The sequence below is a fragment of the Onychomys torridus genome, chromosome 8 (genome assembly GCF_903995425.1).
Source record: "Onychomys torridus chromosome 8, mOncTor1.1, whole genome shotgun sequence".
NCBI classification, from domain to species: Eukaryota; Metazoa; Chordata; class Mammalia; order Rodentia; family Cricetidae; genus Onychomys; species Onychomys torridus.
In genome coordinates this window covers 2,534,821-2,551,210 of record NC_050450.1, presented here as the reverse complement: position 1 = coordinate 2,551,210, position 16,390 = coordinate 2,534,821, and the positions used below count along the sequence as shown (strand labels likewise).

At 38.5% G+C, this 16,390-nt stretch overlaps 1 protein-coding gene across 2 annotated transcripts in view; it reads left to right on the top strand.

Moving 5' to 3' along the window:
• Ube2v2 (ubiquitin conjugating enzyme E2 V2) overlaps positions 1-15,732 on the top strand; it is a 34,790-nt gene extending 19,058 nt beyond the window's left edge. The window contains exons 3-4 of one of the 2 annotated variants that reach the window (XM_036198002.1): positions 812-937; positions 14,869-15,732. In XM_036198002.1, the coding sequence (XP_036053895.1) occupies positions 812-937; positions 14,869-15,015 (273 nt within the window). In that variant the 3' untranslated portion in view covers positions 15,016-15,732. The remainder of the gene's footprint in view (positions 1-811; positions 938-14,868) is intronic. The other variant, XM_036198003.1, reaches the window with a different exon arrangement.
• Positions 15,733-16,390: the final 658 nt, after the last annotated feature.

Below are 16,390 nucleotides of genomic sequence, written 5' to 3'. Positions count from 1 at the left end.
TGGTGGTGCATGCCTTTAATCCCAGCACTCGGGAGGCAGAGCCAGGCGGATCTCTGTGAATTCGAGGCCAGCTTGGACTACCAAGTGAGTTCCAGGAAAAGGCGCAAAGCTACACAGAGAAACCCTGTCTTGAAACAACAACAACAACAACAACAACAACAAAAGAATGTAGTATTAGCTAAACTTCATTAATTAGAAACCATGTTTGAAAATATGTGTAAATATAAAGTATACATTAATTCAGATAATGGAGTTAATGAACCACAGAATTTATTAAGTAATGGGAAACAAATTGTTTTATTGTTGTAAGATGAGGTATGTTAGGATTTTCCTTTGCTAGAAGTATTTGCTGCCTATCTGAAAAGTAATCATAATTTTGTATCCAACAAATCCATGTGAGAATAAAAAGATGCATCATTAGTATTATTGAAGTGATAGTAACCAACGAGATTGTTCTGGATGGTGAAAACCTTTATGTATATGTGATATATGCCACACACTTGTCCTTTCAATATACCTTTTTTTTTTTTTAAAGAAAAATCAAAATTTAAGTTGGTTTTTCTTTCTGCTATTGGCAACATTTGTGTCACAAAAAGTAAGTTCTGATTAATTGGATTCCACTTGGTAGGATTATTTTAGTTTCATACTATAAGTGCATTTTTCCTAACTAGCTCAAATAACTTCACACAGAAGTTTGTATACAATCATAAACATCATCATGACAAATATATTCATATTGCATTTTTCTTTGTTACCATTTGGGCGGTAATTTAGTTTTGTCATGACCATCTTTTGTTTTCCCTCTTTCCAGACAAACTATGAAAACAGAATATATAGCCTGAAAGTAGAATGTGGATCTAAATACCCAGAAGCTCCTCCATCAGTTAGATTTGTAACAAAAATTAATATGAATGGAATCAATAATTCTAGTGGAATGGTAAGTTATGGTAATAATTTTATTTTTATATAGCATATAATATGTAGGCAGGAGTTTTGAAAAGTGTTGTTCAGTTGAAAGACTAAAGAAGTTTGTCATTCAGGAGGTAGAGAGGCAGGATGTTTGGGAGTTTGAGGCCAGCCTGGGCTACATAGTTGACTCTGTCACCAAAAAAAAAAAAAGCTTATCTTATGTTGTTTTTCATTTTTTTTTCTCTCTCTTCAAGATATAATGTCACATTGTAGCTAGCTCCAGGCTAGCCTTGAACTTGAAGCAATCTTCCTGTTCCATCCTTCTGAGTGCCAGGAATATAAGCATTAAGCCACCAGGTCTATTTTTAAAATCTTCAGGTGTCAAAAATAACATTTTTTCTTAGAATTTTATTAATTACATCAATAATCTTAGTTTGAATAAATTTGCTTGATGAAAAGACTTACTATTCTTTATTTCTTTCTTTAGAGGTAAGGGACTTTTTGAGATTAAAAGGATGAATATTCATGAAGTGTTTTTCTTTGAGGAATAAGTGTGTCTATTTGATTAAACATGGCTAAGTGTGGTTGACACATTAAAGTGAATAACAAAAAGAATAAGTTGTCCTGACACATGTAAGTTAGTAGAGTAGCTGACTTTCTACTGTTAGTAGATTGTTGGTTAGGTTCATACTAAGGTGCTATGTTGAAAGCACACTGAATTGGGAGTATATATTAGGGAACAAAATAGCATCAGCATAGTACAATGAACTTCATCCCTCCTAGGAAGGAAGACTGTCAACAATCTTGACTTTGTGTATTGTTTATTCCATCTGTGTCTGTGTTCCCTCTCCCCAACAATATTTTATGTATGTACACATTCATTCTCTCTTGCTTCTCTTTTCTTCTATTATTAAAAGTCACAAGTTTATGCAAATACTGTTAGAAACAAAGAATAATTTTGGTGTTGTACAAAGGTACATGTGAACAAAAGTAGCTGGGCAGTGCCATTCTTTCTGCACAAATGATACACCAGAACCCAAACCTTGTTAGCAAGCATACCTTTTATTCTTGACATAGGTGGTAACTATGCCCTGTCCTATTGGTGGGTGCTCGTCTCCACACCTGAAGACTGGCTAATTGGCACAAAGAGGAAGGTCTGGGAAATAGCAGTCCTTGTTGGTCTAAAATACCTTGGGAGCCAGAGTTGTGCCACCATTGTGCCACAAGTCTTCCTTGGGGAGTAAAGGGTCTGATTTCATTTTACACTTCCAGGAAACAGTTTATCACAGAGAAATCCGGGCGGGAGCTCAAGGTAAGAACTACAATAGAACCATGGAAGAATATTCCTTACTGGTTCATCTCTTTTGGCGTGCTCAGATAACTTTCTTACATAGCCCAGGCCAACTTGCCCAAGAGGACACTACCCACGGTAGTAGTTCTCCTTCATCAACTAGCAATTAAGAAAATGCCCCATAGACCTTTCCATCGGCCAGTCTGGTAGAGGCAGTTCCTTAGCTGAGGTTTCCCCTCCCCAGATGTTTCTAGTTTGTTTAAAATTTACAAAAATTAACCAGCACAAAGTATGTGAAAGTGAAGGTGTGCTCATGTGGAAGTCATCAACTTTCTGGGAGTCAGGTCTCTCCTTCCACAGTGGAATCCTCCTGAGCCATATATCCTGTTTCCTACAGTCTTTACAGAGCAGGTAGCCAGGATAATAACCACTGTTATTTTGTTTCAAAACAGATTTTAAAACCAAAATTGTGACTTTTTGATAAAATGACTGGCCAGAAGCTGTGGTGAAGTATAGCATCAGACTAAAATCTAAATTGTATCATTTGTGCTTTATAATTCTTTGGCTTTGGCCCAAGATGTCACCTTCTCTTCTATTTAGTAGGTGTTGTTTCTATGCATAGTACTGTGTTTACACTATGCAAGCCTGCATGTGTAAATACATATCTCACTTTGTTTGTTATAATGAACATGCCCATTTGAGATACTTGATAGTGAACTATAAAAATTGGATTTCTCGTTTTCAATGTTTAAAATTCTTCACACCACTTGCTGAGCAATTAGGTTATTTCAAGTTTTCACTGAAAAGTTTGCTGCAATGAATGTTAAAGTTTTTGCGTGTGTGTGTATGTATGTGTGTGTGTGTGTGTGTGAGTGCACACTTGTGTCACAGTCAAGAGGACAGCGAAAAATCAGATTTTTATTTCCTGCAACTCAGGTTGGCAGGCTTGGTGATGGGTGCCTTGTAGTAAATATTTTTACACAGTGTTTTGTACCTTAAGGCTGTGTTGTTCAACATGATGTTCATTTGTTTACTTATTTGGTTCTAATCTGTTACGTCTGTACTTTTATAAAACACTAGAAAAATTACTAGAAAAATGAAATAAAAAAAGATAGACAAAATACTAGTTCAAATTTTGGGGGTAGGAATGCACATAGTCATAAAATTTGGGCTATTGGTCTTATTTCTGTAAGCCTGGGATATGATTGACATTGCCTCTGTGGGGCTGCTTTTAACAGCAGTGGCCCTAAAGCATATCTTATGCCCCATGGAAAACTCACTTTATACTTTCAGTTTCATTTACTGAAGCTCAGCTAGGAAGTGGTTCATGAACTTCAGTCAGCTTTGGAAACCTTGCCTTTTGATCTTTTTCAATTAAAACACCCCCCCCCCCCCCCCACACAAACACACATAAACTCAACTTACTTTTTTTGTTGTTGTTGTTTCTTGAGACAGGGTTTCTCTGTATGGCTTTATGCCTTTCCTGGAACTCGCTTTGGAGACCAGGCTGGCCTCAAACTCACAGAGATCCGCCTGCCTCTGCCTCCCGAGTGCTGGGATTAAAGGTGTGTGCCACCACCGCCCGGCCCCAACTTATGTTCTTCATAGAAACTTACAAAAATACCAATAATGAAGGGAAAACTTGCATACTCATCCCAGTGCTTCAAAGCATGGCTGAATAATTCGGGTTATTCAGGAGCTATTTGAAATTGGAGCAAAGGAAATGAAGGAAAATGGAAGGATAAGGCCACTTAAGTCACTGAGAATGCAGCATTTGTATGAATGCAGATTTTGTCAGATATGTGTATGGGGACATTAAAATATTTTCATAAATATGGGAGATACAAAAAGATTTGAATTCCTTGTTATAAACTAAGTTTTAGAGTATTTGACAGAAATGACTAATATTTAATATTTCTTACACTAGGAATTGAACCCTGATTTTCTCCAAGAGCAGCCAATATCTGCTGAGCATCTCTAGCACCTACATAAAAATTTTAAATTGAGAAAAATTATTTTTTTCTACTAAGTAATTTTAATAAAAACCTAAGTAGCTGAATTTTAAAACATTGAACATCTTATTTTAATATCTAACAGTTATAAAAATAAACACAGGCAAAAATATTAGTTAATAGTCTTGGAGACATTATGTTTTTCCCTACTGACAAATTTGAACTTGCTTAAAATGTGTTTGAGTAGGGGGTGTGGGGATGGGCAGTGAGATGGCTCAGTAGCTGAAAGCACTTGCTGATCCATACTGATGACCAGCTTTGATCTCTGGAGCTCACATTAAAAAATGACTGATGTGGTGGCCCAGATCTGTAATCCCAGCATCCTAAGGCATGTGGGGAAATGGCTAGAAACTTGCACAAACAGCATACCACAGAAATAACAGAATCTACCACTGAAAGTAGTCCTTCTCTACGTGTGCACTGTTGGTGCTCTCGGGCTTTCCCTCATACACGTATATCTCTATACCTAAAGTATATCTTTAAACGAAAGCATTTTAACTGGGGGTGTGGTGGCGGAATACCTATAATCCTAGCACTTGGAGATAGAGGTAGTTCAAGGAATTCAAGGTTACCCTTAGCTACATAGCAAGGTTAAAACTAGCCTGGATCACTTGAGACCCTATGCAAAACAATACATCTCCGAGCTAAAAAGAATTTGGGTTAATTGAATGGATTCAGTTTACATGAAACACAAGCTAGTTTGTTTTTAATAACTATATATATGTAAACACACATGCATGATTTGTATATATCCACAGTAATATTTTGTGGCTTTTGTTTAGGTTTAGCATGCCAGTTTTTTTTTTTTTTTTTCTTTCCTTAGGCTACTTATCTGTCCATAGCAGTAAGCAATCCTTAATACTAAAGTAACGGTAAAAGTAAATGTACAACTTACTAGAACAACATTGAAAGTTCATGTGTTGAAGACATGGATTAACCTAAACATCATTGAAGAGCTTAAATAAAAGCTGAACAGACGGTGAGACCTGCTAAACAAGATGTATTTTCTGTTTAGAGCTAATAACAGAAAAGATACCCCTATACATGAAATTACTCCTGTAATTCCATCTTACCTTAGGTCTTTCTTTCTTTCTTTCTTTCTTTCTTTCTTTCTTTCTTTCTTTCTTTCTTTCTTTCTTTCTTTCTTTCTTTTACATTCTTTTTTGTTATTTATTATATTTGTGTTTTAATTTTACACATCAGCCATGGGTTCCCCTGTCTTCCCCCCTCCCGCCCCCACCCCCACCTTCCCCCTATCCCCTCCCCTCCATTCCCATCTCCTCCAGGGCCAAGACTTCCCTGGGGATTCATTTAAACTTGGTGGATTCAGTACAGGCAGGTCCAGTCCCCTCCTTCCAGGCTGAGCAAAGTGTCCCTGTGTAAGCCCAAGGTTCCAAACAGCCAGCTCATGCACTGAGGACAGGTCCCGGTCCCACAGCCTGGAAGCCTCCCAAACAGTTCAAGCTATTCAATTGTCTCTCTTATCCAGAGGGCCTGATCCAGCTGGGGGCTCCATAGCCTTTGGTTCATAATTCATGTGCTTGCATTCGTTTGGCGATTTGTCCTTGTGCCTCTCCATTCTTGGTCTCAACAATTCACGCTCTTACAGTCCCTCCTCTTTCTCGACACTTGGACTCCTGAAGCTCCACCTGGGGCCTGTCTGAGGATCTCTGCATCCACTTCCATCAGTTATTGGATGAGAGTTCCAGCACGACAGTTAGGGTGTTTGGCCATCTGATCATCACACTAGGTCAGATCAGGCTTTCTCTCGACCATTGCCAGCAGTCTACAGAGGATGTATCATTGTGGATTTCTGTGGACCTCTCCAGCACTCTGCCTATTCCTGTTCTCATGTGGTCATCATTTATCATGGTCTGTTATTCCTCATTCTCCCTTTCTGTTCTTGATCCAGCTGGGATCTCCTGATCCCCTAAGCTTTCTTTCCCTCAAACCTTGCCCTTCATTACTCCCACTGTCGTCCAGGTTGTTCATGTAGATCTTATCCATTTCACTGAGATTGGGCAATCCCTGTGTCTTTCCTAGGGTCCCCGTTTCTAGGTAGCCTCCCTGGAGTTGTGTAGCAGTCTAGTCATCTTTGTTTTACATCTAGTATCCTCCTATTAGTGAGTACATACCATGTTTGTCTGGGTTACGTCACTTAGGATGATTTTTTTCTAGATCCTGCAAACCTCATGATGCCATTATTTTTCTCTGCTGAGTAGTACTCCACTGTGTATATGTACCATATTTTCTTTATCCATTCTTCAGTTTAAGGGCATCTAGGTTGTTTCCAGGTTCTGGCTATTACAAACAATACTGATATGAACATAGCTGAGCAAATGCCCTTGTGGTATGATTGAGCATTCCTTGGGTATATGCCCAAGAGTGCTACAGCTGGGTCTTGGGGGAGATGGATTCCCAGTTTTCTAAGGAAGCGCCATATTGATTTCCAAAGTGGCTGTACAAGCTTGCATTCCCACCAGCAGTGGAGGAGAGTTCCCCTTGCTCCACATCCTCTCCAACATAAGCTGCCTTCTGTGTTTTTGATCTTAGCCATTCTGACAGGTGTAAGGTGGTATCTCAGAGTCATTTTGATTTGCATTTCCCAGATAATTAGGGATGTTGAGCAATTCCTTAAATGTCTTTCAGCCATTTGAACTTCCTCTGTTGAGAATTCTCTGTTTAGTTGTATAGCCCATTTCTTAATTGGACTGTTGGGCATTTTGATGTCTAATTTCTTGAGTTCTTTATATATTCTGGATATTAGCCCTCTGTCAGATGTGGGGTTGGTGAAGACCTTTTCCCATTCTGTAAGCTGTTGCTTTGTCTTGTTGACCGTGTTGACTTTGCTCTACAAAAGCTTCTCAGTTTCAACAGGTCCCATTGATTGATTATTTCTCTCAGTGTCTGTGCTACTGGTGTTATATTTAGGAAGTGATCTCTGCTGCCAATGTGTTCAAGAGTACTTCCTACTTTTTCTTCTATCAGGTTCAGAGTAACTGGATTTATGTTGAGGTCTTTGACCCACTTGGACTTAAGTTTTGTGAACGGTGACAGATATGGATCTATTTGCAGCCTTCTACACATTGACATGCAGTTATTCCAGCACCATTTGTTGAAGATGCTTTCTTTTTTCCATTGTACATTTTTGGCTTCTTTGTCAAAAATTATATGTTCATAGGTGTGCAGGTTGATGTCAGGGTCTTCAATTCGATTCCATTGGTCCACATGTTGCTTTTTATGCCAGTACCAAGCTGTTCTATTATTATTATTATTATTATTATTATTATTATTTTATTATTATGTGTTTTAATTTTACACATGAGCCATGGGTTCCCTTGTCCTCCCCCCTCTCATCCCCACCCTTACCTTACTCCCCACCCCTCCCCTCCATTGCCCTCTCCTCCAGGGCCAAGACTCCCCTGGGGATTCACTTAAAGCTCTTTTTATTATGGTAGCTGTATAGTAGAGCTTGAAGGCGGGGATCGTGATGCCTCCAGAGGTTGTTTTATTGTACAGGATTCTTTTGGCTATCCTGGGTTTTTGTTTTTCCATATGAAGTTGAGTATTATTCTTTCCAGTTCTGTGAAGAATTGTGTTGGTAATTTTATGGGGATGGCATTGAATCTGTAGATTGCTTTTGGTAAGATCGCCATTTTTACTATGTTAATCCAGCCTGTTCATGAGCATGGGAGATCTTTCCATTTTCTGACATCTTCTTCAATTTCTTTTTTCAGGGACTTAAAGTTCTTGTCATATAGGTCCTTCACATGCTTAGTTAGAGTAACTCCAAGGTATTTTATATCATTTGTGGCTATTGTAAAGGGTGATGTATCACTGATTTCCTTCTCAGCCTGTTTGTCTACTGTATATAGAAGGGGTACTGATTTTTTTGAGTTGATCTTGTATCCTGCTATGTTGCTAAAGGTTTTTATAACTGTATCAGTTCCTTGGTTGAATTTTTGGGGTCACTCATGTATACTATCATGTCATCTGCAAATAGGGAAAGCTTGACTTCTTCCTTTCCAATTTGTATCCCTTTAATCTCCTTATGTTGTCTTATAGCTCTGGCTAGAACTTCAAGTACTGTATTGAATAAATATGGGAAGAGGGGGCAGCCTTGCCTTGTTCCTGATTTTAGTGGTATTGCTTTGAGTTTCTCTCCATTTAATTTGATGTTGGCTGTTGGCTTGCTGTAGATTGCCTTTATTATGTTTAGGTATGTTCCTTATATTTCTGATAGCTCCAAGACCTTTATCATGAAGGGGTGTTGGATTTTGTCAAATGCCTTTTCTGCGTCTAGTGAGATGATCATGTGGTTTTTTTTCTTTGAGTTTGTTTATATGGTGTATTACATTGACATACTTTCATATGTTGAACCACCCTTGCATCCCTGGGATGAAGCCTACTTGATCATTGGTGGATAATTGTTTTGATGTGTGCTTGGAGTCTGTTTGCCAGTACTTTATTGAGGATTTTTGCATCAATGTTCATGAGGGAGTCTGTAGTTCTCTTTCTTTGTTGCATCTTTGTTTGGTTTAGGAATCAGAGTAATTGTATCCTCATAGAAGGAAATTAGTAATATTCCTTCTGCTTCTATCATGTGGAACAATTTAAAGAGTATTGGTATTAAGTCTTCTTTGAAGATCTGGTAGAATTCTGCACTGAAACCGTCTGGTCCTGGGCTTTTTTTGGGGGAGACTTTCAATGACTGATTCTATTTCCTTAGGGGTTATTGGACTATTTAAATGGTTTATCTGGTCTTGATTTAACTTAGGTATGTGGTACCTATGCAGAAAATTATTTAGATTTTCCAGTTTTGTGGAGTGGAGGTTTTTGAAGTATGACCTGATGATTCTCTGGATTTCCTCATTGTGTTTTGTTATGTCCCCCTTTTCATTTCTGATTTTGTTAATTTGGATGCTCTCTGTCTTTTGGTTAGTTTGGATAAGGGCTTGTCTATCTTGTTGATCTTCCCAAAGAACCAACTCTTCATTTCATTAATCCTTTGTATTGTTCTCTTTATTTCTATTTTATTGATTTCAGCTCTCAAGTTGATAATTTCCTGGTGGCTGTTCCTCCTGGGAGACTTTGCTTCTTCCTGTTCAAGAGCTTTCAGGTGTTCTGTCAAGTCACTAGCATGAGATTTCTCCAGCTTCTTTATGTGGGCATTTAGTGCTATGAATTGCCCTCTTAGCACTGATTTCATAGTGTCCCATAAGTTTGGGTATGTGGTGTATTCATTTTCATTCATCTCTAGGAAGTCTTTAATTCCTTTCTTCATTTCTTCCTTAACCTAATGGTGATTCAGTTGAGCATTATTCAGTTTCCATGAGATTGTAGGATATCTGTAGTTTTTTTCTGTTGTTGAAATCTAACTTTAAATCATGGTGGTCCGATAGAACACAGGAGGTTTTTCCAATTATTTTGTATCTGTTGAGATTTGCTTTGTGGCCAAGTATGTGGTCGATTTTAGAGAAGGTTCCATGGGGTGCTGAGAAGAAGGTATATTCTTTTTTGTTTGGGTGGAATGTTCTGTAGATATCGATTGAGTCCATTTGAGCCATAACAGCAGTTAAGTCCATTATGTCTCTGTTAAGTTTCAATTTGGCCGATCTGTCCAGAGGTGAAAGTGGGGTGTTGGCGTCTCCCACTATTAATGTGTGGGGTTTTATATGTGATTTAAGCTTTAGTAATGTTTCTTTTACATATGTGGGTGCCCTTGTTTTTGGGGCATCAATGTTCAGAATTGAGACTTCATCTTGGTGGATCTTTCACACGATGAGTATGTAATGTCCATGTCTTATTTCTAAACTTTCCTACTTATATTATGTATATTCTCTGTGTACCTAAAGAAAAAAGGGTGAGGAGAAGAAGAAAAGTAAAACTCAGGATACTCTAAATGAATTCTATATAGTGCATTACTGGCCTGTGTTTTATTTACAGTTGAGATGCATACTCACTGGGTTCCTTGCTAGAAGTAGACATTTACTGCCTTGTTCTGCATTACTTCGGTTATCCTTGGGTTGGGCTTTCTGAGTAGACAAAGCATATTGCCTATTTTGGTAATAGTTCTTTAAAACATTAGATGCACAAAATAGCTGGGTTCTTAAACTCTCATGAAATAAAACCCTATAGATTATAAATTTTCGAGACACCCTTCCCCACCCCAATTCCTGTCTTACTGTTCTGTTGAAGTGATGAGATATCATGACAAGGCAACTCTTATGAAAGGAAACATTTAATTGGGGCTTACTCAGTATTTTTGGTGGGTTAGTTCAAGGTCATCATGGTAGGAAGCAGATAGGCATGGTGCTGGAGCAATAGCTGAGCACTGATCTGCAGGCAGAGAAACAAAATGGCATGGACTTTTGAAATGTTAAAGCCCACTCTCAGTGCTACACCCCTTCCAACAAGGCCATAGTTATTCCAACAAGTCCACACCTCGTATCCCTTCACAAACAGTTCCACTAACTGGTAGTGACTAAATGTTCGACTGTCTGAGCCTATGGAGGCCATCCTCCATCAAACTACCACAATGACCAAACAACTTAAGGGAGCAAGGCTTTATTTTGGCCTGTAGTTTAGGGATACAGTCAAGAAAGGTCAAGTAAGGTAGGTAGGCAACCTGAGCATGAGGCAGCTTGTCACATTGCAGTCAGGAAGCAGAGAAATAATAGTCCTGGCCTTTATCTTTTTTTCTCCCTTTTATTCAGCTTAGGACTTCAGCACATAGAATGGTACCACCCACAGTTAGAGTAGGTCTTTCCACCTCTCTTAACCCAATCTAGAAATTCCCACAGCCATACCAAGACGTGTGTCTCCTAGGTAATTCTGTAGCTAGTCAAGATGACTGTGCTAGTTATGGAAATGAGAGGTTCTCAGCAGGAGAAAAGTTTGAGGGTATGAAAGGAAGGTGGCAAATGTTTTGGGGACGAGTTGAGCAGGGTTCCCTATCCATGAGATTGCAAGTGTGATAGAATGTGCTTAAGGAAGAAAAGTGATAGAAAGTTCCATAGTATGTGCCATAGGAGAGGCCATTTCCAATGTGTTTTGGATCTAGATGGTGCTGCTGGATGAATTTTTCTCCTGTGGAAGTCACTCCAGGGTTGGTTCACCTCAACCTAGATCTCAGGCAAGAGAGTGGTTTAGAATATATTGGATCAGTCCTTAAAGTGATATACTCCTAAATAGTCATGATTATCCCACCTCATCTAAAGTTTGGAGAAAGGATTCCTAAGTTCTCCATTGGGAGTACTTGGTAAGCACAGTGAAGTCTCTGGCCAGAAACAAAACAAAACAAAGAATCAAAAGTTACATATGAGCTAGAAGAATAAAGCCAAATAAGTTAAACAACAGTCAAGGAAACTCTTCATTATTTCAGAATTTCACTATACAGGTCATCAGGGAAGTTTTAGTTTCTTCAGGACACCAATGTAAGGGGCTGAGATATTGATGGCTCTGTGATTAAGAGCTTTGTCTTAGTTAGATTTCTATTGCTTTGTTAAAATGTGGAGCAAAAGTAGCTTGAGGAGGAAAGGTTTATTTCACCTTTTAGTTTCATATCACTCAGTCTATCACCGTGGGAAGTTAGAGCAGGGTCTCAAACAGGGCATGAACCTGGAGGCAGGAGCACAGTCCATCTTTGAAGGAAGTCAGGGCATGAACCTGGAGACAGGACTACAGTCCATCTTTGAAGGAAGTCAGGGCATGAACCTGGAGACAGGACTATAGTCCATCTTTGAAGGAAGTCAGGGCCTGAACCTGGAGACAGGAGCACAGTCCATCTTTGAAGGAAGTCAGGGCATGAACCTGGAGACAGGACTACAGTCCATCTTTGAAGGAAGTCAGGGCCTGAACCTGGAGGCAGGAGCACAGTCCATCTTCAAAGGAAGTCAGGGCAGGAAGCTGGATGCAGGAGCTAATACAGAGGCCATGGAGGAATGCTTTTTTCTGGTTTCCTTTGTAGTCTGCTTTCTTTCTTATTTCACTTAGGACAACCAGGCCAGGGATGACACTACCTACAGTCAATTGGACCATCTCTCATCAATAATGAATCAAGAAAATGTCCCACAGGCTTGCCTACAGGTCAATCCTGTGGAAGTATTTTCTTAAGATACCTCTGATGACTCCAGCTGCTGTTGATATAAAATAATCCAGCAGAAACATGGGTATTACCTTTCCAGAGGACCTACTCAACAACTACCTGTCACTTCAATGCCAGAGGATCTGATGCTGTCTTCACTACCAGGACATTTGCATTCATATGCATACATGCATGTGCATATGCCTACAGGCGCACATGCGAACACACACAAAATGTGACTCTCTCACACTCACAATTTAAAAGGTAAATCTCAGAAAACCTCAATGTGCTGGCTGTTCAGCCTTGAGAATTTTTTTGTGGGGGACTCCTCAGATGATTCTGGCAATCGTTTTTTTTGTGTATGGGAGGCGATTGGTTGTGTTGGTGTGAACGTGTATGTTCACTGAAGCAGTGTTTGTCATTTTCAGTTGTTCTGAACAATTTACTGAATCGGGTTTGCTGATGTGCCTTTTAGCCCTCTGTCCACTCCCGTGGTGGGATACAGCTACACACCACTCTGCCTAGCTTTTTGACTTGGGTGTCAGGGATTGAACTCAAGTCCTTGAGCTTGTCTGGTATACACTTGACTGATTGAGCCATGTCCCCAGCATGAAGCCTGGCATTCTTGACTTGGGTACAAAGTAGAATTTCAGAATAAACTGTTGGTGTGAAGCAGTTTACTAAGAAAAGGTTTTCATTGTAGAGTCAAGCATCAATGTTAAGGAAGAAAGAGACACGGACATTTAAGAAAAGGACAGTTGTATATCCAAGTGGCAAGAATGTCACCTAGTTATTTCTTTACAGTCATCTTAATATATGTGGCTTCAGTTATTTTTTTCATAATCCTCATCTTGCAGTCCTTTTTTTTTTCTTAGTGCTTTTAGGTAGCCCTCAGTGGGATTCATTAATCACCTCTCTTGTTCTCCATTCTCCTTCATTGGTCCTCTTTCTTCCCAGTCTTTCCTTTTTTTTTCTTTTTCTTTCTTTTTTTTGGGGGTACCATAGAAGCCATTTATTCTTAAAATGGTCATATGGTATTATATTGGGTAAAATAAATTTGTACCAAGATACTCGCATATAAGGTTTTTTTTCTCAAAAAAAAAAAAATTCATGTGTGTCATCTATGTAATTTTGTATCTCCACTCCCCACCCTACCCTGGAAAACTCTTAATGAATATTTAAAATCTCCACTTTACACTACTACATTGTTCTCCAGAAATTAGACTGCAATCCTGTAGGTTTTGTTTACTGAACACTTAGGCTTATGTTCATCAAGCTGTACTATGTTACAAGAAAGACAAGTACAACGTAAGTAAGGAATCTGCTCATGTTCGAAGGTATTAGTGGCTAGGTTAGAATCCTGAGCCTGCTTAGGAGAGTGGATAGGACATGTGGCATGGCTGCTCTATGACAAGCCTCCACATCAACTGAACCAAGCTGCCTAGAAGCTCGCCAAGCTCACTGCTTACTGATCCGTGTACACATATTTAGGCCTTTTATTTTTATCAATAATATTTCAGTTCCTGGTGCACAGTTCTTATTATTTATGATCCTGCTATTGTAAATTTCTTAATTTGTAAAATTTCTTAATTTTAGTTTCCAGATTCATTACAGGTATACAGAGATGCAACTTTTTTAACACAAGTACTATGAACTTACTAGATTTAGTAGTTTCTTCTCCCCATTCTCTTTCCCCCTTGCCTCTTTTCTCCTCCTGTTCCTCCTTCTCCTTTCCTCTCCCTGTCTCTCCCTCATCCTCTCTCCTCCCACCTCTCATCCCTTCCCCTTCTTGTTCCTCTCTGCATGTTTTTGAGGCAGGGTTTTGCTCTGTATTCCTGGCTGGCCTGGGACTCACTGTATAGGCCATATTGGCCTCCAACTCACAGAGATCCACCTGTCTTCCTCCTGAGTGCTGGCATTACAGGTGTGCACCACCATTCCTGGCCTCCAGCCATTTCTTTAATGCTATTCTTACAGTTGTCAGTGTACAAGGTCATGTCCTCTGGAAGCAGAAGTAGTTTAATGTTTTCCTCCCTCTTGGGTTTTATTGGAAATAGAAAGGAGTGTTCTGACTAATGTCAGTATAGTTTGTTTTAAATCAACAACTTTCTACTCATGTTAATCATTAAGAAGGGTTTGCAAATGTTTACAAAGTAGTTATTTATTATATTTATATGCGTACAATGATTCTGGTAATAAGTTTGCTACATGTTTATTATAAAATACAAAAATTAGACTTAAATCTACATTTTTAGAAAATCTTGTTAAAGAATGTTTTTAAAATCTATAGTTTTAAAATACATTACAGTATACATTTTAAATCTGCAATTTCATAGTATAGCATTCTTATTAAAGTATATTTAAAATATTGGTACATAGTAGTACATTATCATCATTAGTAGTACTATTATTAATTTTGTTTCCTGTGAAACAGGATATCCATGTCTAGCCCAGGGGGGCCTGACCTTGTGATCTTCTTTTCTCTGCTGGGATTGTGCTTCATCATGTCTAGCTCTGGTCTGCAGTATTTTGTTTGGTAGTTAATTGTCCCTCTTTTCCTCCCCTCTTAGGTGGATGCACGAAGCATACCAGTTTTAGCAAAATGGCAAAATTCCTATAGCATTAAAGTTGTACTCCAAGAGCTAAGACGTCTAATGATGTCCAAAGAAAATATGAAGCTTCCACAGCCACCGGAAGGACAGACGTACAACAACTGATTTTAGTGGATCTCAAACTTGTCTTAAATCAACAACTCTTGTTAATGTCTTGATTAAATATCACCATGCAAAATACCCACACATTAAGTAAAAGAATTCCAGCTGGTAAACATGACCTGGACAGTTGTAAGAATATATTTAATATATGTACACCTATTATGTTTTCAGGTAACAAGAGAAGTGCAGCACAATTTTTCTTTCTCTTAAAGCACTGTCATTTAAACATGAGCCTGAAGTATTCAAAATGAATTCAGGTTTTCAAGACAAAAGCATGACAAAGGAGTATCAGATGGCAACGGAAACCTTTGTCTCAAGAAGGAAGAACAGAACTGGCATGCTTTATCCATCGTCCTTAGACCACAGTGAACTGTTTAAAGTAGCAGGTATAATGAGTAGTCACAATTGTGTTCACTCTTGAAGTGGTGCGGGTGTGGGTGCTGACTGCTGTAGCATCAAAAATAGCTTCAGGATTGTTTTGATACCTGTATTTATAATAAAAAGATGTTTGGGGGGTATTGATGAATCTCTGTTAAAAGCTGTTCCCGTTTGTTACATGTAACAGACATGATAAATATTTGTTTACAGTCTTTGTTTAATAAAACATGCTTAGAAGTTTTAAGTGAAGTCAACAAAAAAGAAATAGGTGTATGGATATGTGATTTTGAGATTAAAGTTAGTCTTGAAATGTAAATAAAATACGGAATGTGTCCTCAGAGATTGTGCTATTTCTGTTGCATTGTTATATGTATAGTAGCCATTATCACGGTGGCAAAATTGGGGATTTTTAAGCTAGCTGTGGTGGTGGCAGAGGCAGGAAGATTGCAAGTTCCAGGCCGGCCTGTGCTGGTAAATAAAACTACATTTAAAACAGAACAAAACCAAAAAATACTGAGAATATCACAGATTTTCATTGAAACACATTTTTATTCTATTTTATGTGCTTGTGGTTGGAATTTACAGAGCATTTACTTTGGCATATTACATGCGTAGTTTAATTTCTTTGCATAAAGAGATATCCAAGTTAATATATTTCTAATTTGATTTCATCATAGGTAATATTAAAAAAAGATCTTTGCATTTTAGCAGTTTTTATAGTTACACACTGCAAATTATTCAAGTATTCATTCCTTTTTCTTTGTAACATCTTTATTCTTATGTGAAGCTTTTGGTCACTTACATGGAATATATGGTAGATATTTCCTCCCTATCAACTTTATTTGTTATTTTATTTGGGTGTGTGTGCGTGTGCATGTGCACTTTGTGGAGTTGGTTCTCTCCGTCACTTTCATGTGTATTCCTGGTGTTGAACTCCCATCACCATGCTTGTGAACAAGTGCCTTCACTGCCAAGCCATGTCATTGGTCCCTTTCCTAAT